Consider the following 25,891-nt stretch of genomic DNA (forward strand, 5'->3'; position numbering starts at 1 on the left):
TGAAATAAAATCAAGAAAGTATCCACATCCTTCAATTACAAAATCATACCAAGTATACCACATAATCTCATAATCTTAAAGGTAATAAATACATAGAAAGGCTTAAGTATGGAATCCATTAGTCGCCATGTCATACAAGTGTGTACATAGAAATCATAAATCCATAATATTAACAAGAAGTACTAATTAAACACCTCCTCAAGCAATTCAATGTGAAAAATCACAAGGTGGAAGATTATTTTACCTTGTTCACTCCTCCCTAACCCCTTTTCTATGTAGCTAAAGAAAACAGAGTAATCGAGTGACAACGACAGGCACTTCCTTATAAAAGATCGTGTTCTGTTCGAATTCAATTATCGATGTGAGAGTTATATTGATGAACGATCTGTAAGAACTCCCAAAAGCCTTTCAAGCTTAGACATTTACTTTTTTTTTAGTTAGAGACCAATGTCTTGAGACTAATGTGCCGCCTAAGGGTCTACTGCTTTAATTAAATATTTAATAAGTTCGCAAATTGGAGAAGTCATTTTTTGAGGAGAAACCTTGCTTTTTTTGAACTTGCACACTCCCTTATTAGAATCTATAAGAGGTCCAAATGGGTTGGATTTGAGTAAATTGAAAAAAGACATACAATCTTGGCAAGAATGGTGTTCTGCAAAATATACGACTCATGCCCCTTTAGATTCTTTAAATTGTGTGGGAGGCGTAGCTATTGACACCAATGTAGTCAATTATGTCTCTCCTAGAAGTTGGTTAGCTACTTTTGCACACCGTTACAGGATTCTTCTTCTTTGTGGGTTATTGGTTATATTTTATCTTTTCAACAAGTTTAGTAATGAGCAAAACGGCCCTATTGTTCCGATGGAGAGAAGAACCCATGATTAGCTTTTCAAAAAATTTTCAAACGAACAATTTCAACAAAATCTTTCAATTTCATATTTTACTATGGGTCTGTTTGGATTATAAGTTATTTGGGATATTTTTACTGTAGCACTTTTTGTGATGTGATGTATGTGAGATAAAAAGATATTGGGAAGATAAAAAAGTGTATTAGAAATTGTAAAAATGATGTAAGTAAATAAAATTGGGGAAATATGAAGCAATCCAAACAAACCCTATGTAGTCCTCTATCTACGGAGTACATTGAACGTACAAAAATAGTTGTAACAGAATTTTTCTAATTCGTATTAACAACTACTCTAGGAGAAATATTTTTAGGGGTTCTCGAATGCATGTCCTGATTTCATCGTGTGGTGATGACCGAAGTTGAACTCACTCAAAATTTTTTATTACCCAAAAAAGTAAAATAAAATAGTAATGTGAACTTTAGTCCCTCTGTTTGACGGCCTAAAAAATCGAAAAATGTGTCTCACCTTGTCCTCCTCCTCCCCATCCTGCAGGCGGGGTATGCAGCAGCACCATTCCCCATTAGACAACCGTCTTTTTAGATTGATTTTCGTTAAATTAATTCTGGTCATCTTCTTTCTTCAGCAGAGCAGCAGCTATCTTACTTCCCATGTAAGAATATCATCTGAATGCAACAAACTTCCAAAACAACATCCCAAGTAGCTATACTCAAAACTGAAAACAAATAAGGGAAGGGAAAAAGACACAAAAACCTCCAAGTTCAAATTCCACACATGGATTTACCAAATCCCAATTCCCAACCTATGAGAGTCCTTATTCGGCCCCCAACTCCAAACCCACCACCACCCTCCCCTCCTCCTCCGACACCACCTGATCCTTCACCCATCCAAAGTCCAACTCCCACCCCATCTCAGCAAAACGGCATCGTTGTAGTGGGTTTCGCAGGCAGGCGCCACGGCGATGTAACCCAACTGATTAACCGAGTTATTGACGCAAATGTGTTTGGTTCTGGGAATCTTGACACCCCCTTTCGTTTCAATAAGCAAGAATTGATTAGTGAGGAGATTGAGGAGTGGTTTAAGCTGAGATGCATCAGCTATTATTTTGAAGAGGAAAAAGGGATTTTGTATTTGCAGTTTTCTTCGATTTCTTGTCCGATCATGGACGCGGATTTGGAGTCTCAATTGGGATTTGACTCTTTATTCGAGGACCGAGAATTCGGTGATCTTCAAGGATTGCTTTTTATGTTCTCTGTGAGCATTCTCGTTCCCTATTGTTTATGAAGCATTTAACTTTATTTACATTCTGAATCTTATTTGTGCTGTTAGCTTCGATTCTAAGGCTCTTTTCATATTGTGAAGTTGTTTATATAAAGATTCAAATATTCTTGTCTAAAATACTCAATATGTTTAGGTCGTCGATTAAAAAAGGGACTGAAGTTTATCTGTTTAACGCTTACACCTCATAGGCAGATTCGCAAACATAGACATTCAGTTAAATATTCGAAGTTGATGCCTTTTTTGTTTAATTCAGCATTGCAAATGTAAGGCGTGGCATGAGTTTGGATTGGATAGTTAAAATGGCCTTTTTTTTTATCTATGGAGAATAACTATTATAGTTTCCCATGGATGAGAAGGTGGCATTTGAGATCCATTGGCCGCCTTTCAAGTTTTTGTCTGATAGCCAGGTCTGTACACAGCAATCATTGCACTTGTCTGACCAAAATATAAGTAGGAATTCTGGATACTTTTTGAGTTGCATCTATGAATTGGTGATTTTTTATCTCTGCCACTCTGTACGGTTGGGAAATTTTGCATATTCATGCAAGAAAGCTGTCTTCAGACTGTATTATGAACTATCTATCACATGCAAGGTAAGAATCTAGAGGTATAGTGATACATCAATAAGATGCTCATAGGAACAGATTCATTTGGTAATTTAATATCAACTCACCTGATAATAGTTTTGTTTCTTGAAGGAGGCTGCACTCTGTAGAAGGTTTTACATTAAGTTATTAATTGCTTCATAGACGTATATCTAAATACGAAGTCGTATTCGGTTCCTTTCTATAGATGGTATTCTACTTAGATAAACATGAAAGCTTAAAAGGAGGTCTGCATGAGTATGTTGGGCATCTGTGTTATGACAGCAAGATGAAGAGTTTGGAATTTAACAATTTTGATGAGGACTACATTAAGATTGAAACAGAAGTTTGCAGGAAGTTATAGGCTTAGATTACCTACTAATTTCAGAAGATTCTTTTGAAACGTTCTGAAAAGTGAATTTATAGTTTTCTGAAGTAGAGACACTATTACTTCAACACCATGGTTCTAGTTCTGCAAAGCTATTTTCTCAGAGTAATTTTTGCAATTCCCAATAGTTTCAGAGTTTAATTACAAATTTGAACAGAATTTTATTTTGTTATATTCCTATTTCCATTTTTTTTGAATTTCCATTCTTGAATTTACTAGTTCCCTTTGAATAAAATGGTCTCCTGTTCTAATTACAACTAGTAAATGACTCTAGTTTATTTAGCAATGCAGGTTTGCCATGTACTAATATTAACCCAAGAAGGATCACACTTTGACACACAGATTTTGAAAAAGTTTCGAGTGTTGCAAGCTGCAAAACATGCTATGTCTCCCTATTTCAAATCACAGAGTATGCAACCATTGACACCAAATTCTCATGCTTCATCTTCTTCTAGAATGTTCCTGTCAGGAGCATCATCAAATAGTCCATCTCCTGGTAGAAGCCGCAGCATCTTAAATCGTGGTGCTGCAGTGACATTGATGTCTGGCTTAGGTTCACACTCCTCTTTATTGCCGGGACAGTGTTATCCTGTTATTCTTTTCATTTTTCTTGACGATTTTAGTGATGCTAATCCTAGTTCTGCTTTGGGAGAGCAAGTGGAGGGTTCCCCGTTAAGTCAGTCATCAAGTTCAAACAATATGGCTAGGCCAAACTTACCAACAAAGGGATCTGGGTCAGTTGTTGTACTGGCTCGTCCTGTCAATAAACCTGAAGGTGGTTTCAGGAAGAAATTACAGTCATCCCTTGAAGCACAAATTCGTTTCTCTATCAAAAAATGCCGAATACTTTCAAGCTCTGAAACTGGTCATGCTGGTACAAGAAGTGGAGGCATTTCAAGTGCAGCACCTTTATTTTTGCTAGATGCATCAAAAGCTGTTATACTTGTAGATTTGTGCTCAAACCATAGAGGTGAATCTCTTGAGTTTGCCACTCGCCTTGTTGAAGATGTTATTGATGGGACGGCAACTTCAGATTCTCTTTTGCTCGAAAGCAATAGCCAGAGTGCAAACAAGGAGGACATACTTTCAGTTAAAGAATTCATTTTAAGGCAGTCCGATATCCTGCGAGGAAGAGGGGGTATGGTATCTAGCACCAGCAGTGGCCCAGCTACTGGTGTTGGCATGGTAGCAGTTGCTGCCGCTGCCGCAGCGGCCTCAGCTGCTTCTGGGAAGACAGTTAGTACTCCTGAACTTCCGAGCTTAGAGACCTGGCTATCTTTGAGTCAACCAATTCTCCATGGAATCCTTTCCGTGAAACCAGGGTATACTGGCAAAAGTGAATTTAGCAAAAGAAAACCGGACCAACAAAATGCTGCTATGCCTGCCGTTGAAGGGAATGCCTCAAAAGCTACTGATTCCTTAGAAAATGCCATATCTATTTTGGAGAGTGGTAGAGGGCTGTGCGCCAAATTTTCTACTTTGTGGTGTGAAAAATCCCTTCCAATCGCTAAAGAGATTTATCTGAATGAGTTGCCACCCTGTTATCCAACTTCACGGCATGAAGCCCACTTGGAGAGGGCTCTGGTGGCTTTTAAGTCAATGGTAAAAGGACCTGCCGTGCAAATTTACATGAAAAAACTCAAGGATGAATGCACATCCATCTGGAGTTCTGGTAGACAATTGTGTGATGCTGTTAGTTTGACAGGAAAACCATGCATGCATAAAAGACACAGTGTTGGAACTGATGATTTGCTTGTAACCGACGAGATCAAGCCACATTCCAGTGGATTTGTATTCCTTCATGCATGTGCATGTGGTCGTTCAAGACAACTACGATCCGATCCTTTTGATTTTGAAACAGCCAACATTACTTTCAATTGTTTTCCAGAATGTGACAAGCTTCTTCCTGCACTACATATCCCTCAAGGTAGTGTTGAAGGGCCTATTAAACCTTCTTGTTGGAGATTGATACGTGTTGGTGGTGCAAGGTACTATAACCCTGCAAAAGGTCTACTCCAAAGTGGCTTTGGTACAACTCAGAAATTCCTTTTAAAATGGTCAATTGTTCTTGGAAAACAGAAGATGAGCAATGGTTTGTCTTTGAGTAATCAGCTACAAGTTTATTCAAATAAATTAAGTGGCAGCGACAAAGATGAACCTCTTGCAGGTAAAGACACAAAGAAGGTTGGTAATGCTCATTTTCAGGCACAAGAAGTGCAGAGTGAAGTTGAAGTACCGAAAAGGCAGCCTTTATTAAACAATAAAGCTAGTGACAAAATGATGGGAGTTTCCAACTCGACAATGAGAAAACCTTTTTCTGAGGTGGTTGCTGGATCAGCTGGAACACATTCAGGGTTTCCTCCTCTTCAAACTAGAAAACAACCTCTGCCAGGTTCTGAGAAGGGTATTAAGCAGCATGATACAAGAGAGAAGGGTTTGTCAAAGGCCATGGAAATTGCCAATAATCAAGGGTCTCAAAAACTTCCAAATATTGCTACTATTGATCATGCAACCAATGGGGTTGCAATTAATATTAATGCTGATGCAAATAGTGATCCACCATTACAGATAGGTAGCAATGATGTTCCAATGAACATGGCTACTGGAGGTAAGGTGAGAGAATTTATTCCTCTGAAGCATGTATCGATTTATGTTGGGTTCGAGCATGAGTGTCCCCATGGGCACCGGTTTATATTGACGCCAGATCATCTCAAAGGCCTTGGTTCCCCTTATGCAATGCCTGAAGAATCTCTTGTTACATCATCCATTGAGAACTCAGATCATAATATGGCAGATTCTTCTAAATCTGGTAAGAATGGTGGTCATGCTAGGGCACGCAAACAGTCAAACGGAATTATTAACAATGCTTTTCGCATGACAAGTAATCTGGAAGAGTCAAAAGTGAGAAGCACCAATAAAAGTGTATATGAAAATGGACAGATGCAAGTTTCCAATATATTAAGAGAACAAAATCTCAGTGAAGCTAAAGGTACTTCTTCAGTGATGGACCTTGCAGCTGGTTTTCAGTCTGTTAATCTTGATGATGGTGGAACTGCTTTCTCCCTCTTGAATAGAAGTCTACCCATTTACATGAACTGCCCTCACTGCAGGGAGTCAAGGAAGAAAAAAGATACAATGAATGTTAAATTTGCTAGCACTATTTCACAGCTGCAAAGGATCTTTTTGGTATGAAAAAACGTTTTTTATCGTCTTAACAATTAAGTGTGACTGTGAGTGTCTGAATATATTCATCTTCTCTTAGTAAACAGTTATATGCCTCATGTAAAATTGAATTTCTATTCTTTGATGCATCAATGCATGTTTAAAGGTTTTCACAGGATGATTACTTGGCTAATTGTACTTCCAGCGGCCAGTAAAGATTACTAATAATACTTGTCTTGGCAATGAAACTAGATCTCTGGAAAAGTTTGTTAGGCTATAACATGTATGAAGTCGGAGATAATAAAGGAACAGCATCTCTAAGATAGAACTTAGAAATGGGGTTGGTCATGCATATTGATAGTCATCAGTGCGAAATTAGTCCAAGCTTGTAAATGATATTATTCTTCTCTTTGCATTTATCTGACTCACTTTGTCATATCTTTATCTTGTCTTCTTTTGGTAACTTAGATTCAGATTTATACCACCATGGTAAAGTGAATTTTTAGAAGCACGTTTAAATAAAAGTTACTGCATTGCCATGCATGTCCATGAGAGCCTTCTTTTATACTTTCTACATCACATGTGAATGGACACCCAAGGAGATTAATTACATTATTTTATTCCCTGAGATCTACATTGCCAGTGTGGTTTTTATGAGTTCAGATACTGTTGATATGCTGTTGATTATTTTATTGTGACTGTGCATCTTAATTATTGTGTTGCTCAATGTGTAGGTCACGCCTGCCTTTCCAGTCATTTTAGCAGCCTGCCCAATTGTGCAATTTGAGGTATGCACCAGTTGCTGGAAATGTGCTTTCATCATTATTAGGATTTTTCATTACAAACTTGCTTTATTTGTTTCCTGGGACATTTGAATATGAGTTATCTATTTATAGTTCAAAACGACTCGTTTAAAATTTTAAACTATTTAAAGTGTTATTGCTATCCAAGGTTGCACCAAGCTGGCATCGGGCACTGTATTCTTTATATGACCATAGTAATCAACTCAACATAGATTCAGGTGTTGCTGTTGCAAATGTAAAATTGTTTGGTGTGCAAGATATTCACAACTACTGTTTGATAATTGACTCAACTGTGACTGCTTATTGCACCAGCTTGTGGTCTATAAAAAATAGGACTTGCTTCCATTGCATGCTTGGATCATTATGACATATTATCTTAAATACGGGATGGTATGTTATCATATATTAGCTTCGAATCATTCAAGTGATTAGAATTGAATAATATAGATATGGTTGCAGCTTAATTTGGTGTATTCAACAATATGTTATTTGGAACGGTTTTCAATTGATCAAAGATAATTTGGCTAATTCACAGGATTCATGCCTCCCTTCAACAGTCCCAGATTGCAAAGAAAAGCTGCAATTTGGCCTTGGCTGTCGGGTAATTTTGCCTCCAGACAGTTTTCTCTCACTCAGGCTTCCCTTTGTTTATGGTGTAAAGTTGGATGATGGAAAAGTGCATCCTCTTACGCCTTTCAAGGATCAACCGCAACTGACTGCCTGGATTACCAAAGGCACCACATTGCAGGTTGTATCTCAAGGAAGCAATCTTGCTGAAGGAGCTTACATGTAGTGAAATTTGGTGAACCTGAGGAGTGATGATCAAAATAGTATGGTTCACTTTGTGCTTTCCGAGGCAGATTGCTCAGCTAACCTGCTGTCTGGTAAAGATTTGTTATAACAAATATGCTCTTTGCTGAAGTCCACAATTAACTTTTGTTAAGATGATAGAAAGAAAGAAAAGGGTGAAGTTCAAAATTTATCCCATGTGTTTGACAAAAACAAACTTATTAATTTATTGTATCTACAAAGTTTTGGCAAGTGGAATTATTTCTACTTGACCAAATGAGACTATTGAAGGTGACAGAATCTCATGAGTCATGCACTATAGTGCTTCCTTCTGCATCTTAAAAGTGGCGGCGTGTGGATGGATCTAACCTGGTGCCTATTTAATGGATTTAATGGTAGTTGATGTATCTGATTTTCGCAAAGCATCTTGTTTCTTACACTAGAACATGTAATCTTGGGAAAGATACCATGAAAAAAGAAATCCATGGGTTTTAAAATAAGTAATTGTGAGATGTAAGTGTGAAATATTAGTAAGGTGATTAGCGTCTATTATATGGCCCTAAGTTACTTTGCACTTTACCATCCAGACTTAATAATAGTTGATGTGGTGAAATTTGAAATTTCTTTCTTCAGCACTTTAGTTTAACTCCTGCATAATTCCTTTTTTTTAAAGCTAATGATTCTACGATAATTGAGCTTTGTACTTGAATTTATTCAAGTGTTCGTGTATAGCTTTTAAATAACTCAAGAGTTCTTACTAGTTGCTTTTATGTCTTGATTGAAACATGAATCAAGTTAAGAATTTTGATGGGTAAATTTTTTTTTTCTGCACTTAAAAGGAGTTGGATATACATAGTTAGAGGAGGTCAATAAAGTCCAGGAATTCCAAGTTTGTAACTTTAATTTAGCAGTTTTTCAGATAATTGGATTGACCTGTGCACCTCAATCATGTTGAGATCACATTGTCATGCTGCTATTCATGGACCCATGGTAGATGACACTTGTGCGGGTGGCAGAAACCTTTGGTACAATTCCTTTATCCTTTTTGATTTTTTGAACCTGATCATAAACTATGAGAAGCCAACAATGTTGGGTTAATTCTTAGTACATTAGAGCTATCCTGTTGTGTGGCTTGGGCACTCAATTTCTTCGAAAGTAAACTAGTTACGCATGTCTGTGTAAGTAATCAGTCAGGCGGGAAGGTTTTAAGTCATGCCATCTTTTTTCTGATTTTTGGGGAATGCGTGCTATATATTTGCCTTCTCAAATCTCAATTCCTTTTCAAGTTCTAGTGTGTTTGCACAAGAGTTCTTTAGCATTTAGTGAGGGGGAACACGAAGTAAAAACAAGTCGAATGGAGTCAAAGAGAAGGAACAGCAGTATTGGTTGGATGGAACAATTACTTTTAGTTGCTTACACTAAGGTTCAGGTTAATCTTCCTGCATCTGCAGAATACAATTTGTTAGCAGTATGCTACTAGAAAATATTCTTGGTAACGTTCCTTCAACTATTTGCTAATTGCCATTTATGCCAACGTTTTTGGTTCTTGCCTCTTGTTTTTATGTACATGGAGAGGGTGTGTGTTGCCTGAGCTCTGATGTATCAGCTGATTGCAAGCTATGACAAAGCACAATTTTCTGCCAGAATGAATTCAGCCGGTTGCTCAAGCCTCAAGTTCCAATGAAAGGTAGAATTCACGGGCGCTTTAGAAAAGTTGAAAGAGTTGTATAAATGTGATTATTTAACTCATCTGGAGGCCTACTTTTACAGGATCAGGGAGGGGGCAACTGCCTTATCCCATCTGAAGAAGTTCCCTCTCCGAGAGGTCCATTCCTAGAGGATCTGCTTAATCATATTGATGGCAACTTGGGCATGCCACATTTGAATAAAGGATGTGAAAAATGCAGTTTTCATTAGTCCTTCTGCGGATGGCTTCATGCTTACTTGTCAATTACCTGTCACATTTGTATTTCATTTTCTTTTGCAAAATGAATGCATGGGAAGTTATTGCGTCCAATATTTTCTCATTCTACAGTTTCTGAGCTGTGACCAACAATTATTGCATCCTTTTCGCTGACGTCTGTGCATGCATCATCAAATCATTGCTGAGAACCGAAAGAAAAGTATACATATTTGAAGACATTATCCAAATTCTTCGATTTAACAAGTCTTGCTTCCATAAGCAGCTACAAAGATGAGTCGAGTCGTAGCGTCTCCTTGTTTGGATTGTAATTGTTTGCAAAAAAAAAATTACGTTTTTTACGAACATATTTTTCGATCATTTTTTAATCTCATAAATATCAAATCGTTATGATATATCTCTCTACAAAAATTCTTCAAAATAGCAATTTAAGTGGGTTCTTATTACAGTAGACTAAGAGAGGCAAGAAACATGTTTGAATGATTAATTTTGCCGATGTCCTTTCTTTTTTTCTTTTTTTTTTTACTTTAACCGTGAAGTCGGTCAACAACAGACCAAAAAAAAACGCATTTTTTTTAAGATGCAAAATCCTGGACAGAATCTTTATATCTGTCCACACAATCGTAGAAAGCCAGGCTGGGTTTGGCGTATCAGAGGCCATTGATGAATGGATGGACGAAAACTTGTGGGATCAAATGGCAACAATCACATGCCTAACGCTCCCACGTCCTTCCTGCTCTGCCTTTTCTGGGTCAACAAACAAACTTCTCTCAACTTTATCCAAACAGCTAAAATCCTGAAAACTACACACCAACAAAGAAATATATACACATTTCAATATTGGATACAAATACAAAAAACATATATTTATTATTATCAAGAGAGACTAGAGAAGGCCTGCATAATTTAGGTTTGTCCTTACTGCCCATCCACAACTTTTGTTCTTCATTAGGAGTTGTTGATCTGTATGCATATCCCTCTCCTTTTCATTCTTGAAAAGAATAATAATAACAAAAAGAAGGTTTAGAGGTAGATGGAACTTTCTTCCACCGCCATAAGAGCTTTTTCTAGTCTAATTTAAAAAGTATATAGTCTCTTGAAAGTGGCATGTACTACTAATCCACCACCACACGAAACGTTACAGGCGAATTAAATAAGAAATTGACTCGGAAGATGGTACAACATTAAATGTTAATTACTATCTTTCTTACTGTTTATTTTTTTTTTTTAAAATGTATCTGTACCTAGGCTGCAAAAGAATTGAACAGTTCACAAGCGGCTCGAGCTCAATATTGATCAAGCTCTAGCTGGTCAAATCGAATTCGAACTCAAAATATTAAATTCGTTAGTTCGCAAGTCGCCTCGCAAGTTCGAGTAGATATATATATTTTTTATTTTAATAGTAAAATTACATATATATTTCTAATATTTTATTATTTGTAAAAAATATTAAATTATTTTTATTTTTTCGAATTTGAATCAAACTCGAGTTCAAACTCGAGTTCGAACTTAATAAAGTTAAGTCAGGCTCGACTCGACTAGATTAGTCAAAAGTTCGACTTGACTCGACTCGTTTGCAGCCCTAACTGTGTCATGATATCATCGATGATGCTTCTTAATTTTCTTGATTCCATGTCGGCATGATCCTTCTTAATACTTGATAATTTTTATGTACTGAACTGATTTTCATTAGATACTCGTTAAAAAAAAATAAAAAATCATTTGTTGCTTTATGATTAGTAGGAAAGCACATGAAAATGTTTGGATGTATTCCCTGTAATCAGGGCAAAAGGTTGGGGAGTAACAGAAGTTCCCACTCAATTGAAAATTTTCCATTACTTAATAACAATGGATTGCTTTCGACTTTTAGGTGAAAATGCACTTTTCCTTTTATAGAATGTCGGGACGATCAATATCTGGTGGAAAGGGCCAAAAAAAAAAAAGAAAAAAAAGCAGCTATATATATGCCTTTGATGAACAGGTGTCCGTCTGTCAAAAAGGGACGTTTCTGTCTCCAATTGTGTACAAAAAAAAAAAAAAAAAAAGAAATTATTGAGAAGGGTTTATTTTTCTCCTAATGCTTGTACCTATTGCCTTTAATTCTTGTCGTTTACTACCCCTTGCCTAGTATGTATCATAATCATATACTAGTAGCTTTTTTTTATATGCAGGTTCATTTCAAAATATTTTGGCACCACATACCCTGCAAGGCATAATTATAGCAAGTCAGCATCAATCATCAAAAGGCAATTATCATGCAAAGGAATATTCTTGGAGCTGTGGAGTATTTGATTTTCCTCCCTTCTCTCTTTTTTTTTTTAGTTGAGCTGCTTCTCCTGAGAATCTTCAACCTCTATGTTATGATCTTCTTCAACCTCTTTTTTAACCCTTAGAATCGTTTTATCTTTTTTTTTGTTTTTATGAGCTAAAGTTTTAAGGAACAGATATCTTAACTTGTTTTAGCAACTCATTCTTATCTATTACTAATTAACATCCCATAGGGCAATTAATACATTCTCTATTACCATTACCATTACATAAAACATGAACTTTCAAAGTATTTATTCCACAAACTTCATTAACAACTGGACGTTTCTTCCTTCCTTCCATAGATTATTTCTGAAAATGAAGTCGAATGCTATCTTAAGTGCACTAATGGCTGGTTCATATGCCACTCACCACACCTCCTTAATCCCGTCTGACTTGTTCTACCATCAATGCACTGTAATAGCCTTTTTATCTTTGGCGCTACAATTTACGCATTGTTCGTGGGCTGTAAATCCTCTCTCAATGCACAGTCGAGACTTTTTTTGAAGCCGTGCCGAAAACTAGGAAAATCGGCTTCTCATCCTTACATTTCATGGCCAAAATGAAAGAAACGCGTCATTACAGTGTGAAAGCATCTAATACCCCCTTTTTTTCGGAGGATTTTTTTAAATATTTTTTTGGGTCTACTCAAATCCTACCCTCTAGTGATAATGGAGGAAAGGGTATACGAAAATGATTAGGGATTATTTCACATGCGGTTAGGAATAGGAGTGTAGATGAGTTGAGTCGAATCGAATTTCGATCTAATCGAATCGAATTTCAAAATAATTTTACAAAATTCGAGCTTGAGCTCAAGCTGGACTCGAATTTGAGCCGAGCTAAAGCTTAAAAAATAAAATTTTTTATTTTTAAAAATAAAATAAAATAATATTTTTCTAAACAAATAATAAAATATTAGCAATATATATGTAATTTTAGTATTAAAATAAAATATACATATATATATATATATAAATTGAGGTCGAGCCAGCTCGCAAGCTAACGAATTTAGTATTTTCAAACTCGATCTCGATCTCGAACTCAAACTGCTTGCAATTGGTTCGATTCGTTTGCGGGCGTAGTTAAGATGGTTGAATCCTCTTTGTCTTCCTAGTTCTTCAAAAAAAATTTAAGTTTTCTGTGAATATATTTATCAATCATTTTTTTTGCTTCATATATATCAAATAACTATAGTATATTTTTTTACAAAAACTCAAAAAATAACAATCCAAACAGGTTGATGTGAATCGATTGTGACTGCTAAAAGGTTCATTCAAATTCTTCTAATATGCTAGTTGAAAGAATATTATGCTGTGAAATGTTTTTGGGTTGAATTTTTAGAGAAAATTTTCTGTAACACATTTTTTAGAATATGATATATATATATGTATATATGTGAGGTAAAAATATGAATGAAAAATGTATAAAAGAAATATTCATAAAAAATAGAAAAAATTCTCCAAAAAGTGTCAATCCAAACCAAGCTTAGTAAAAAGATTTTTTCTAATTACTTAATTTACAAGAACAATTTTTTCTATCTTAGTAAACCAAACATTATTATTGTCCAAAAAAGAAAGAAAAAGAAATGTAATAGCTCAAAGCAAGTTCAATATTTTATATAAGAATGTTTCAAGAAATTTTATATAAGAAGTAACATTAGCAAAGATAAGTAAGCCAAGTCGTGCAAGTTTATCCACAAGGCCGCTCCTAAGTCTTGTCGTTGTTTATTATGAGAAGATTCTCTAAAATAAGAATAAGGTCTCTTGCAAGTTTACTTGAGGCAATTATACAATATTAAAAAATTTCAACCGCAAAAATTTTCTCATTCAAGCTCTACCAAACCAATCTGAAAGTAGCATATTAAAAGATGATGACATCAAAGAATTTTTATCGTGCAATAATTGATAGGAGATATTTCATGGCCAAACAACAACGAACAACACTGGTATAAAGTTAATGGGAAATTCACCTCGATTACATCGTAAACCCTTCCTATTTCTGGGGATAATTTCACGAACCTCCCCTGAAGTTTGCCTTAATATCATTTAGCACCTTCATATTTTTTAAAATTATCTCACCACCCTATAATTGACGTATTTTGTAACATTATCATCCATTATGGATTAAAAAATTCATATAAGAGGAGAGATAACATTTTATTAAGTAACTTTACAACTGTTATTGCAACGGGTAGTATTTCAATTTTGAAACTGTGAAGGCAATAGGACAACAAAATAAGAGACATAAGTTATAACGAGAAGACGACAATCAAGATTTCAGATAATGAAATGAATTCAAATAAACTATATTTTCTACTAATGTCCATTTGATATGCTTTTAATAGGTTAGGAAATAATTATATCAAAAGTTCCTTACCTTTTATTATTACAGAGAAAAAAAGAAGATTCTATCATAAATGGCGAGTTTTACTAACAATTAACTTGATTTTTCTTTTTTTTTGCTTTCCAAGTTCATTTTTCTTTTGTGCCAATTTTAATTAATCAGTTAGGGGTTCCAGCAGGGTAATATCATCAATTTATCATCCATGAAAGAGATCTATTTTCTTATCAATCTGATTAGAGAGGTAAGAGAGATTTTTAAAACTATGTGGGCGCTAATTGGTATTAAGTCAAACCTCAAGAGAGGTTTGTGAAATTCTAGACATTTCTAGCATGATTGACACCGGCCGAAAGTGGTTAGAAAGGGCCAAACCCGATACATTATCACGTCACATCAGCCACAACGCATCTGACGTGTCCCTTATCTTTAACGTTCGATCAATTAGGATTGTATTTCAACCTAGCTGGCACTGGAGCCAATGGATGGTCCCTGGTTCCCGTTCGCCCACAACTTCTGATTTAAACCCTTTGATATTTATCTACAAGGACCAAATTGCACAAAGGGGCCTGATATTTTTACAACGCCTTTCCCATGCCACACTTTTTAAACATTGCCATTTTGGGCTAAGAAGTAAGATGCAATTAATTAATTGCTAATTATTTTCTTTCTTTATCTGCCCTTTTGATTTTGTACAAACGTGGTTGCTCTATCATAAAAAATCAGCTACACGTCTTCATGCACGTTATGGTTTCCTCAATGTTGGTAATAAGATCCATGTACTTAATCTATAATATGACCGTATAATTAATCTATAATTTCATACTAGAGCAAAGCACATATAGTTTTATTTCACTTTTTGCTTATCAAATCATTGGTACTAAACATAGTTACTGCATTTAATGACTCGACTAGAGACACGGGGGAACTTAAGCTTATGAGAGAGGTTACCACAAAACGTGGTTTTAATCGAATTGTTGTTTTTATATCGAATTAGTTGAAAATATTCTTAACACATTTTCCATCTATTTTTTTTTTATTCTAAATACATCGTATTCAAATAAAGTGTTACTGTGTTATTTTCTACAAAAGCTATCAACAAATGCAATTCAAACGAGCTTTTAAGACTTCAAAAATTAGATTTCTGATCATTTAAAATATTGAGAAGAGCTTCATAAGTATCTAATGGTTTGATTCTTGCAATTTTTCTAGAAGATAGTGTGACAGTCTCATTAATATATGAGTCCAAACTTTGTATGTCCTGAGTAAAATTTTGTTTTTCACTCTTAGGTCTAATATATGATTCAAAGTGCAATAAAGGATCAGTGATGCAACTTAAAGATATAAGGGACAGTGATATTAAATATGAGTAACAGTGAGTGATTTTTCAACAAATATAAGGAACTATTTTTGTAATTTGCCCCATCCACACTCACCTGTTACCGGTCAACCCAGTTCCTAATAAACCATGCAAAGTTCCAATATAAACAGGCCAAATCACTCACGCACCCATTGAACCTACTTCAGTCTTCAGTCCTGACTCCTGCGTGAGTGAGTGAGTACAGTGAGTTTTCGAGTATTCCAAAAACCTCATTAAACTCTTGAAAGAAAGAAAGGAAAAAAAAAATGCCTGAAGTGATCAGGGTGCCATTCCGGCGAATTGCATTCGGAAACCGTGAAGAAATCCGGCAGCCCGGTGCAATCAAGGCAGCCTTGGCTGAGCTTATCAGCACCCTCATCTTTGTCTTCGCAGGTGAGGGTTCCGGCATGGCATATAGCAAGTTGACTGGTGGTGCTCCAAGTACTCCAGCTGGGCTTATATCCGCCGCCTTGGCTTATGGTTTAGGGCTATTCGTGGGCGTCTCCGTCTCGGCTAACATCTCCGGCGGCCACGTCAACCCGGCCGTGACTATTGGCGCTTTTCTTGGCGGTAACATCACCCTCTTCAGGGGTCTTCTCTACATCATCGGCCAGTTGGTAGGATCAATCATTGCTTGCTTGCTCCTTAAGGTCTCCACTGGAGGCATGGTGAGTATTCATGTTTGCTAGACGATCCGAAAGTATAACGATAAATACGAACCATTAGTGATAAAAAAGCTGACTTAACACTTCACTGCCAGTAGACAGTAGTCAAGTAAAGCCTGAGTAAATATTTGGACTTTTTATTTACAACATCTTTTGTCCTATGATCAAGTTCTTTTATCAAATATGTAGATCCATTCTTTGACAAAAAAAAAAAAAAAGAATACAAGATTTTTGGAATTTTAGTTCTGGACAGTGAAAGATCCAACTACTAGACTACCAGCTCAATATATAGATATCTTTACCCTTTATAGTACGTTCAAGGAGGTAACAAACATTTTTTAGAACCAACCAAAAGGTTTCCAAAGAGGGCTAAGAAGGATTATAAATCCAGATCCTCTAATCCCAAGGTGGCAATAAATGTATTTCATAAATATATTTCAAATTGTCTACAAGAATTTGGTTGATCCAAGTTGCAGATTCATTCTTGGTTTTGTAAGATCAATAGTACTTGTGATGTAAAATCATGATTTCTCTGCCATTTTTTGGTGCCATGTCTACATGATTGATAGTGATGAATGAAAATCTTGAATTTGGCAGAAAACTTCAGCCTTATCTCTGGCGCATGGTGTATCTGTGTGGGATGCATTTATTCTGGAAATAGTGATGACGTTTGGGCTAGTTTACACCGTCTATGCCACAGCCATTGACCCGAAGAAGGGTGATGTTGGAACGATTGCACCCATTGCCATTGGTTTGATTGTGGCGGCCAACATTCTGGCGGGTGGTGCCTTTGACGGAGCATCCATGAACCCGGCTGTGTCATTCGGGCCTGCTGTGGTCAGCTGGACCTGGACTAACCACTGGGTCTACTGGGCTGGCCCCATCGTTGGAGCTGTGATTGCTGCTGCTGTCTATGAAATCTTCTTCATCGACCATTCTCATGAGGCCGTGCCCGCCGCAGATTACTAGGAAAAAAAAATTAAGGAAGGCTTATTTTTCCTTGCTTTGCTCTGTAATTTATGTGGGTTGAGAAGTTGGGGAGTTTTTCTCTTTTCTTTTATTTTCAGTTTTTTTTTTTCCTTCTTCATCATCATCATGAGCCTGTCCTGTGGCGTTTATGCTCTTGAATGGGTTCAATTGGTCAGTTGTGCCATGCATTTCTCCGGCCTTCATTTAATTATATTCATGAACAAATGCTCTGTTTCGGCTAGTTTTAGCTGCGTATAATAATGGATTGTTTGGTACTCTTTTGTTTTGTTTCTAGTCATCATCGATATCATTTTCTTCTTAGTTTTGTGGTTGTATTTTTAGTCATCATCGTCCAATTCTTCTTTCTTGATTTGATTTCTCATCCCCATTGCCAAAATATGTTTTTATACTTTGTTGTTTACAATTTGGAAAGTAATAATAATTATGGATTGGTTTGTCCTCGCTTCCATTAATTTAAGTCTTAAATGTTGAAGGATGATTCAAAGCACAAGTCATAATATTATTGTCACTTTCAATATATTACTAATAGCAAATTGTATTTTATTATTCTTGAAAGGTGACTAGGCCAAAAGTTTCAAGCTCATCTGCAATTGTCGTAATTATCGGATGCCACATGTTAGGGGGGCCAACTTTCAATTTCGTGAATCATGCCTGCTTCAGTTGTTCCCTTGTGTGCTTTAAATCAGTACCACACGGTTGTGAGCCGATGATGATGGTTACTTGAAACTATCAAATACAGGATAGGAGACCAAAATGGCTCGAGGATAACAGCGCCACATGACTACATGGAAGAATTTAAGCTCAGGGCTAAGTACGCTGCAGTGGTTTTAGTACACCATGAGTAGGATTTATTTAGGCAAAATTCTGCAAAATAAAACGTTTGTCACATTTTATCAAATAATTTTTTTTTCTTTTTATTTTTAAAATATTAATTTTACGTCTCTTTGTAAATTTAAGTTAGCAAAATTTTTGTTTCAATTTAAGTTTTTGACCACTTTTGAAAGTAAATTTGATTTTGGTAGTTGCAAGAGGTTCTTGATACATAACACCTTCAACTTGGTTTCTAGTCATTAGTCCATTTACCCATAAATCCTTTTGCTTTTATTTTTTTTAGATACGATAGACCTAAAGAGATCTAAGATAATTTGAAGGGGACTGAACCATCATCGAATCAGACAGGTGCACTTTGAATTTTTTAAGTAGAATCACTTTTTTTAATGTAGTGAGTGCACCTGTTTGAATTTTTTAAGTAGAATCACTTTTTTTAATGTAGTGAATTGGTGGGAGGCAAAGGTTGTATCCCACCACGCTTTAATGTAACTTTTGACTTCCACCCCACCTAGCCTTTGAGCTGGTGGTTCCTTAAATCCTTCTGCTTGCAATAGCATCTTTTGTCTTTTCTAGTTTATGCTCTTGTTGTTACTTAAAACCTTTTTGAAATAGTAGTGATCAACAATTTGCCTGAGAATATCCATAGCAGGCCGCAGGAGTAGTAAATAGAGTAACAAAACACTACTGCTAAGTGCTAAATGACTTGTCTGTTTCTGTACGTAGCTTGCAATAAAGGCACTTTTCTTGCTGCTGCGAGACAACAGGACCCGAAGAGGCATCTCGAGGATACATGGCTAGCCCCACCAAATTAACTCTTATCTCCGATATGATTGCGAAGGACCCCCCCCCCCCCCCCCCCCACCCACAAAGCCCATTTCAAAAGATTCAAAACATGACCTTTCAGTTTCAGCAGCATGTGCAATTCGCACAAGGGCCTGAGGAAGGAAGGAAGGAGGGAAATCACCTTGGTACCTTAACCCAAATGATTTATTTCGCAACTGCCAAGTGCATAATTCACCAAAAGATAAAAAGGCGAACAATGGTGTTAAATCAAAGAGAAAACCATGCATATTCAAACGTCTTTTCGACCCATCCGCTGGTAAATGTCGTTTGCATCCTGTCTTAAGGAGACGTATTTAGGAATGCAGAGTTGCAGACCTCCGGGGTTGGCAAGGCTTCAATGGAATAGCTTAGGCTTGTTCTTAATTTCTGTTTTAATTATTTTGTTATGTTTCGAAAATTCAACTATATATATATATGAAAGTAACTATTTTAATTAGAATTGTTTCTCTCTCCTACATGACATACCTAATTGAAAAGAATTAACGGATTATGAGTCACTTGGATTTTACCCATATTGAATCTTTTTTTGTTTATATTATATGCTTACAAATTTATCTCTAATTTTAAAATAACTTTAAAAAATAACTAATTTTATCTTAGTGATATTGCTTTAAAAATCAACTAATTTTTTCTTAATGATTCTACTTTCTATCAAATTATAACATATAGAACTATAGTAAAACAAATCACAATTATTGAAATCAACCGGTTTATTGTGTTTGGATTGCATTTTCCGTCATTTTTCATGGAAAAATTACTGTAGCGATTTGATATATGTGAGGGAAAAAGGTGATAGGGAAATGTGATCACGGAAAACGACAATATTTTTCGACGGAAACAAGCAATCCAAACAAGGACATATTCCATAAATTATTTCCTTTCACCACCAGATCATTGATTAGTATTCAAATTATTCATCATCCCTTCCCTTAATTTTGAATTAACTTAGTGCAAAGCAGAGAATTAACTATTACACAGACAAATTGAAAATTCATAATAAATAAAAAAAAAGACGGTGCTAAGGCATGAGTAAAATTATAGTTATATTAGAAAGAGAGACTAAAAAATGCTTCGATTTTCTTAATATGACAAACATTTTGAAACATATCAAAATGAAAAGTACAGCACTTTCAATAAGATGTAATGAATAATTTGAAAACCCTTTTTACTAGAGTAATTTTCACGCTTGTATTAATATATATTTTTTCGTGAATGCAAGTTAGGTAGTTTCGAAGGTCATTTCACCGCTCTCTTCCGAAATCTAAAATCGAGTCTTGAAAATCAGCTGAGAACAAAGATTGTAGTTCTGTTTGTTTGTGATATACTAGTAGATATCTAGAACAATTAATTCTTGAACTGCAGCCATCGTTCTAGTCATAATCTGTGGATCTCATCCAACTCAGTCTGACTATGATACGGAGAATTGGAGATCTGTCCATACTTCAGAGTTCCAAATCTCCAACTGGGGATGCTATTCGCAGATACCTTGCTCAAATTGTATCCTACTGGTAAAATGGTAATGAAGCTCGAGAATTGTATCTTTTAAGGCATGTATATGTGATCTGAAATGAGGTGAACGAACGGGACAAATCTTGTAGTCAACGATCCTAGCATCTAAGATTAATTGTTAATCCTATATGTGATTCTAGGACCCACTGATTCCAAAATACATGTCAACTTACTCCATCAGATCCACTGTTTTTGGGTCAAAGATTAGTGTAATCCTTCTCGAATTTTTCAATGATTAATTTCCACTTAATTTTTTTTTCCTAAAAAGAGAAACCCTAGTGTATTTTGCTTCATAAGTATACTACACTATAATATAAGTTCATACTAAACGTTCTTCTTGAAATCTTACCCGACATGCATTCTTTTAGAGTATAGGTTTTGTTTGGTTTTCTATTTTTTTCTACAAAATTTTTAGGTTTTTTATGAACACATTTTTTAATCGCCTTTTAATCTCATATATATCAAATCATTACAGTACAATTTTTTTACAAAAGTTTCAACAAATAGCGTTGAAGTGAGTATGGTCTTCAAATATTGAAAATATGTGCAAACAAGGCCAAAAAAAAAAAATTCAAAGAAAAGCCTAAAGAGAAAAATTATCTAGTTAAAAAAATTTGTAGGATAGGAGCCATAATTGAAGGGGTGAAAATGAATACCCTTTGTACTTCTAGTTTCACGTGATTATTGAGGTGATTAAGAATCAGCCAATAGCGCCTTTAGTTAGGGACAGGGATGGGCTGGCGGTGGAGGTGTAGGGGACCAGTGATGAGGAGTGGACCACAGGATCCAGGAAAATCATTGATCTCGTGTCATGTGTAAAACCAAAATGCTTTGGTCCTCCGTGAAAGTGACTCTACAGAAATGGCTGGTCGTATTTATTTTGTGAGAATCATCAAGAGATGGTCGGTGATACTTTGTTGACGAATTTCAATTCTGTTCACCAAAACCTCCTTATATTCATTGCCATTTCTCTTTTGAATTGAATGGCCTCCCGCCCTCCCTTCCCCTCATAATTGTCATATATATACAAAAGAAAATGATCATATAGTTCGTGGCAACTGGCAACAATGTGGACAGGTCATAGGTAGGTACCATGATTTATTTTCTTTTTTGCTGGGCCGGGGGGTAAGTAGAGAATTGCATGTATAGGTACCATGAATTGATGATACTCTGTCTTTGCTAACATCTTTATTGTTGCAGCATTGTAAATTTGACTAGATGTGAATCTAAGGGTGCATTTGATAAAACTGAAGTCTGAATCTATTAAGTTATTGAATTGTTCAATGATAAGTGAATAGTTTATTACTTAATTTTGTGATGCGAGCAAATTTTACCTAGAAAATTCAGTGCCCCTTAATTAATTCAGATGTTCAATTTTTTTTTGTTATCAAGCGATCTGAATCCATTAAATTTAAGTGAGGACCTAAAATTCTAAAGGCCTAATCATGATAATCTATCAATAGCTACTTGGTTAAAGAAATAGGACTGAGGTTGGATTTTATAGCCATGAACATTTATTCAAAAGACAAAATAGCCTAGCTGACAAAGGTTTCTAGACGAGCAGAGCCAGCCACTTTGGAGTTGTTTCTTTTTCTTTTCAATGTCAATTTTTGCTATATTGAGGCGAGGAAATTAACTTTAGTTGTAGGAACTAAAAATCATCACTTTTGTCACCAAACACCACATGCGTGATGCTTTACGCATAGATCATAGCGTCTCAACAGATAACAAACAATTGCTGAGAACGGTTCTTGGTCCATATTGGGCCTACTCAATTCGCCCCAACTAAAGTTTAAATTTAGAGTTTCTTTCAAATCAATTTGTACACGAAACGAAGAGAGAAAGGAAAAAGAAATAGTAAATCTTTTGAGTTGTGTCATGAAATTGAAATTCGTTAGCCAAGTCCCCTCATTCAACAACCAAGCCACTGAGCAAAACCAAGGGTTTCAAATCTTGCTTGGTGAACTAAGGGGAAGCAGAGTGCTTCCTTTCATCAAGAACACGCAAAACCGGTTGTTGGGCTTGATTGCCTGGAACCCAATTCGATTTCATCGAGGACTCCAACACATCTTTTGGGCCATTCCGCCTCCATTCAACCAGAAAACAAAGCACTAATAATAGCCAGAGGCCCGAGATGTAACAATAAAGAGTAACGGGATTGCTGGCTGGTTCATTAGATGTGAAGATCAATACAAGTTTTGATAATATGATCTAAGATGATGGCAATGTAACAAAATCGAATCCTTGGTTAAGAAAAGCGCTAGCAATCCATAGCTTCAAGTTTGGCAAGTGTATCTCCACCTCAAATTCGTTAACCTGTTTTAACACGAAAGTAAATGAATTCATTGCAGAAGAGTTGAGGAGGAGTCGAAGCTAGCTCATCAAAATGAAAACTTACGTTCAAAGTGAATGTGAAGATGTAAGTTTCAGCAGCTGCTGCCAAGTTGGAGCTGTGAACTATAAAGCCAGCTAGGGACTCAAGTGCTTTGTAAAGTAATGTTGCTATGCCCTGCCCTTTGTTGCATGCCATTCTTACGTAAAATTCTCTTTCCTCCACTGGAAAAACTTCCATCTGTAGTCCAATAGAAAACAAAAATGAGGATATATCAGATTTTTTCATCCTGTAATTTTTTTTTTTTTTATCACATCAGTTGATTGCTTTTAGTTAGCAGAATTTATCTAGCATTTGAACCTGAAAAATCTTCTTGATTAGTGGAAGGTTGATGGTGAAGTTTGGTTTCTTGGCATTTAGGAAGGATTCCCCTGGATAATTATTAGGCTGGCTGAGAGATGACTCAAGACCAGCTATCTCAGCCTTTAGCTTCTTTGCCTGCATTTGCAGTTCTTGCACATACAGCACAGCATCCCCAATGATAGAGGCCTTATCCATCTGCATGCTCCAATTGTGAGTGAACAGAACAACTTACACTAACAAATTCAAATTGTCACTCACTGTTCAGAAGTGATCATCTGTGCGAGTAAACTTATGGTGCTAGTTGATACTTTGCATGTAGCAGTCCTTGGAAGATCGATCTTTAAATATATCAATTTCGAAATTTCAGCATTCGATCAAAATTTACTTTAATTTTCTCATGTTTAGGAGTCAAACGGATGGCTGCCAACCTTAGCAAATTGAGCCTGTGATTTACAGTCTTGCCTACTAGGCTAGAATGTACGCGTCATGCTAATCTCTGTTATTATAACTCACTTTTATGCAAGGTCTCACAAGCCCTTTAGTTCTGGTTGTCAATAAAAAAATTGGGGTCGATGCCAAACTACGAAAAACCGACTAAAACATGATCATAGCTATTGTTGGAAAAGTAATTAGTTGTAATTGGCAGACAAAAGAGATAGCAAACCTTGGTGATATTAGGCACCACGGAACGCAATGCATAGAGTTTTTCCTTCATCCGGCCTCTCCTTTTCCTCTCTGAAACCAAAGTTCTTGATCGATCAGTCTTCTTACTCCTGTTAGTTGGAGTAGTTGCTGTAGCTGAAGATTCCTCCTCCCCATCATTTTCCTCCTCTGCTACTTTAGTCTGTTCAGGTACTAAATTAAACTCAGACAAGCTTGTTATGTTGAAATCAAAGAGTTGATCTTCCGGGGGTTGCACAAATTGGCTTTCCCCACCAATGCAACCAGCAATGTGGTCACAATCAAAGTCTGCACAGAATTCAACAGCTGGTTCTGCAGTTTCACCTCTAACGAGCTCAATGAACTGCTCAAAATTGGTTACATCCATGAAATCTATGAACCCAAAATCGTTGATATTCCCCATTCCAAGCCCCAAGATATCAGCAGTCCCCTCCATTGTCAATGTTACATGGCCCTTAACGCTGGGAGTTTATATTTAGTTTTTCTACCAAATTTTATTTGTTTTCTAGAATTTTATTAAAACTCTTCGTGTGAACGGAATCATTCCTGTGGTTTCTGTTGTTAAGGTAATCCACAGTTTTTAAACATTAGTTTCAAACAGCTGACAAGTTCATGAAAAAGATAATGTAGCTAAAGTCCAGTTGACGGTTTCATGTATTTGACTAGTTACTAGTTTTTTCTGTTCCTGAGCTGATGATCTAAGGGAAGAAATATTAGGTTATCAACTGCAATTTGTAGTTCCAACTATATATTTTTGTTGTTTGGAAATGATTGGCCTCATTGCTTTGTTCTTAAAGAAAGAAGAAAGCAGTTTGAGAATAATGATTTTTCAGCATCATCATTCATATATACAAGTCGTCATGCTGAAACCAACAACTTATATTGCAGAATAACCACTTGAGCAAGAGAATCAAATAGTCTTGCAGATTCCAATCGCCTATTCTTCTTCTTCTTCTTCTTCTTCCTTTTTCCTTTCTTTTCCTACCTCCAGGCTCCAACAATAGGTTACCAGTAACAACCTGAGGAAAGCCACCGAATTTAAGAACTGAAATCTTGTCACTTTCAAGAAGTTTACTTTTGTAGCATCTCAAAGAAGTCAAGCTAGTGGTGTCCTTTTGCAAGTGTAACAATTAATACAAATAATAACGACCCCATTTAATATCCAGCAAAAAGTAAAAATTTGGTTCCATATTTCTAATCCTTGACTGGGATGCTCTAACTCTAACCGTTCTGTTGTCTCAGGATTTAGCAATTTGATAATATTGTCATCAACTCAATTGCTGTGCCTTTACTGCTGGCACTTGTCATACAGCACCTAATTTGATTGTTTTTTTCGTTATTTGTTTCAGGGAAAATAGAAGAAACATAATCAGTATACCAAATAAGATAAAAATTAGCCTCTCAGTTTTGTTTCTTTCGATCTTAAGTAAAATATGCTCAATTCTGTGAAACGAGAATGATATGAATGTTGTCGAATTCTTCGTACTTGGTTGTCTTCGTCAAGTTGAGGTTTAGGATCTAAAAACATTAATCAATTCAAGAAACCAAGTGCAGGCCATTTAGCACGCAGCAGCGATGGAAAGAACATACCTTACTTGCATTGCAGTTTCTTTTGCACGTAACTACATTGCCTTACTTCCTTTAACAAGGAGCAATTGATCATTCTCGAATAACTATCTACTTTCTTAAACCAAACTTGGGTCTCTTTCACCAAACAAACATTCATATAATAAAGCTTAATTATAACTGGGGTTTATAATGTTAAAAGCAGAAAATGCTGTGCCATCCCACATATTTCTTGCAGAAATTTCATAACGCAGTTTTTCCTTTTTCTGGAAACAATAATGTATGGATGAGTTTACACTCTTTACCGTCAACT

The 25,891-nt window shown here is 36.0% G+C and overlaps 3 protein-coding genes and 1 long non-coding RNA gene across 11 annotated transcripts; 2 read left to right on the forward strand and 2 right to left on the reverse strand.

Moving 5' to 3' along the window:
* The first annotated feature begins 1,340 nt into the window (after positions 1 to 1,340).
* Positions 1,341 to 9,890, forward strand: LOC113706994 (uncharacterized). 8 transcript variants are annotated; one of them, XM_072058329.1, is made up of 7 exons: positions 1,341 to 2,120; positions 3,411 to 6,305; positions 7,016 to 7,069; positions 7,620 to 7,968; positions 8,785 to 9,302; positions 9,447 to 9,560; positions 9,644 to 9,890. In XM_072058329.1, the coding sequence occupies exons 1-4, from the start codon at positions 1,641 to 1,643 to the stop codon at positions 7,875 to 7,877; spliced, it is 3,687 nt and encodes a 1,228-aa protein (XP_071914430.1). In that variant the 5' UTR covers positions 1,341 to 1,640; the 3' UTR covers positions 7,878 to 7,968; positions 8,785 to 9,302; positions 9,447 to 9,560; positions 9,644 to 9,890. The 8 variants fall into 8 exon arrangements, with proteins under 8 accessions (XP_071914430.1, XP_071914423.1, XP_027084937.1 ...); XM_072058322.1 differs by having other exon boundaries at positions 8,785 to 8,898; positions 9,160 to 9,560; XM_027229136.2 differs by having other exon boundaries at positions 8,785 to 8,898.
* Positions 9,891 to 10,409: 519 nt separating this feature from the next.
* Positions 10,410 to 10,883, reverse strand: LOC140010797 (uncharacterized). The gene is made up of 2 exons (XR_011817944.1): positions 10,717 to 10,883; positions 10,410 to 10,597 (listed from the first exon to the last, which is right to left on the reverse strand). It is a non-coding gene; the product is annotated as an uncharacterized lncRNA (long non-coding RNA).
* Positions 10,884 to 15,946: 5,063 nt separating this feature from the next.
* LOC113707014 (probable aquaporin TIP1-1) lies at positions 15,947 to 17,707 on the forward strand. The gene is made up of 2 exons (XM_027229172.2): positions 15,947 to 16,466; positions 17,061 to 17,707. The coding sequence occupies exons 1-2, from the start codon at positions 16,065 to 16,067 to the stop codon at positions 17,430 to 17,432; spliced, it is 774 nt and encodes a 257-aa protein (XP_027084973.1). The 5' UTR covers positions 15,947 to 16,064; the 3' UTR covers positions 17,433 to 17,707.
* A 5,041-nt stretch (positions 17,708 to 22,748) lies between these two features.
* On the reverse strand, positions 22,749 to 24,415 carry LOC113695290 (transcription factor FER-LIKE IRON DEFICIENCY-INDUCED TRANSCRIPTION FACTOR-like). The gene is made up of 4 exons (XM_027214329.2): positions 23,996 to 24,415; positions 23,329 to 23,526; positions 23,035 to 23,208; positions 22,749 to 22,952 (listed from the first exon to the last, which is right to left on the reverse strand). The coding sequence occupies exons 1-4, from the start codon at positions 24,413 to 24,415 to the stop codon at positions 22,848 to 22,850; spliced, it is 897 nt and encodes a 298-aa protein (XP_027070130.2). The 3' UTR covers positions 22,749 to 22,847.
* Positions 24,416 to 25,891: the final 1,476 nt, after the last annotated feature.

This window comes from Coffea arabica, chromosome 1e (assembly GCF_036785885.1).
Source record: "Coffea arabica cultivar ET-39 chromosome 1e, Coffea Arabica ET-39 HiFi, whole genome shotgun sequence".
NCBI lineage: Eukaryota > Viridiplantae > Streptophyta > Magnoliopsida > Gentianales > Rubiaceae > Coffea > Coffea arabica.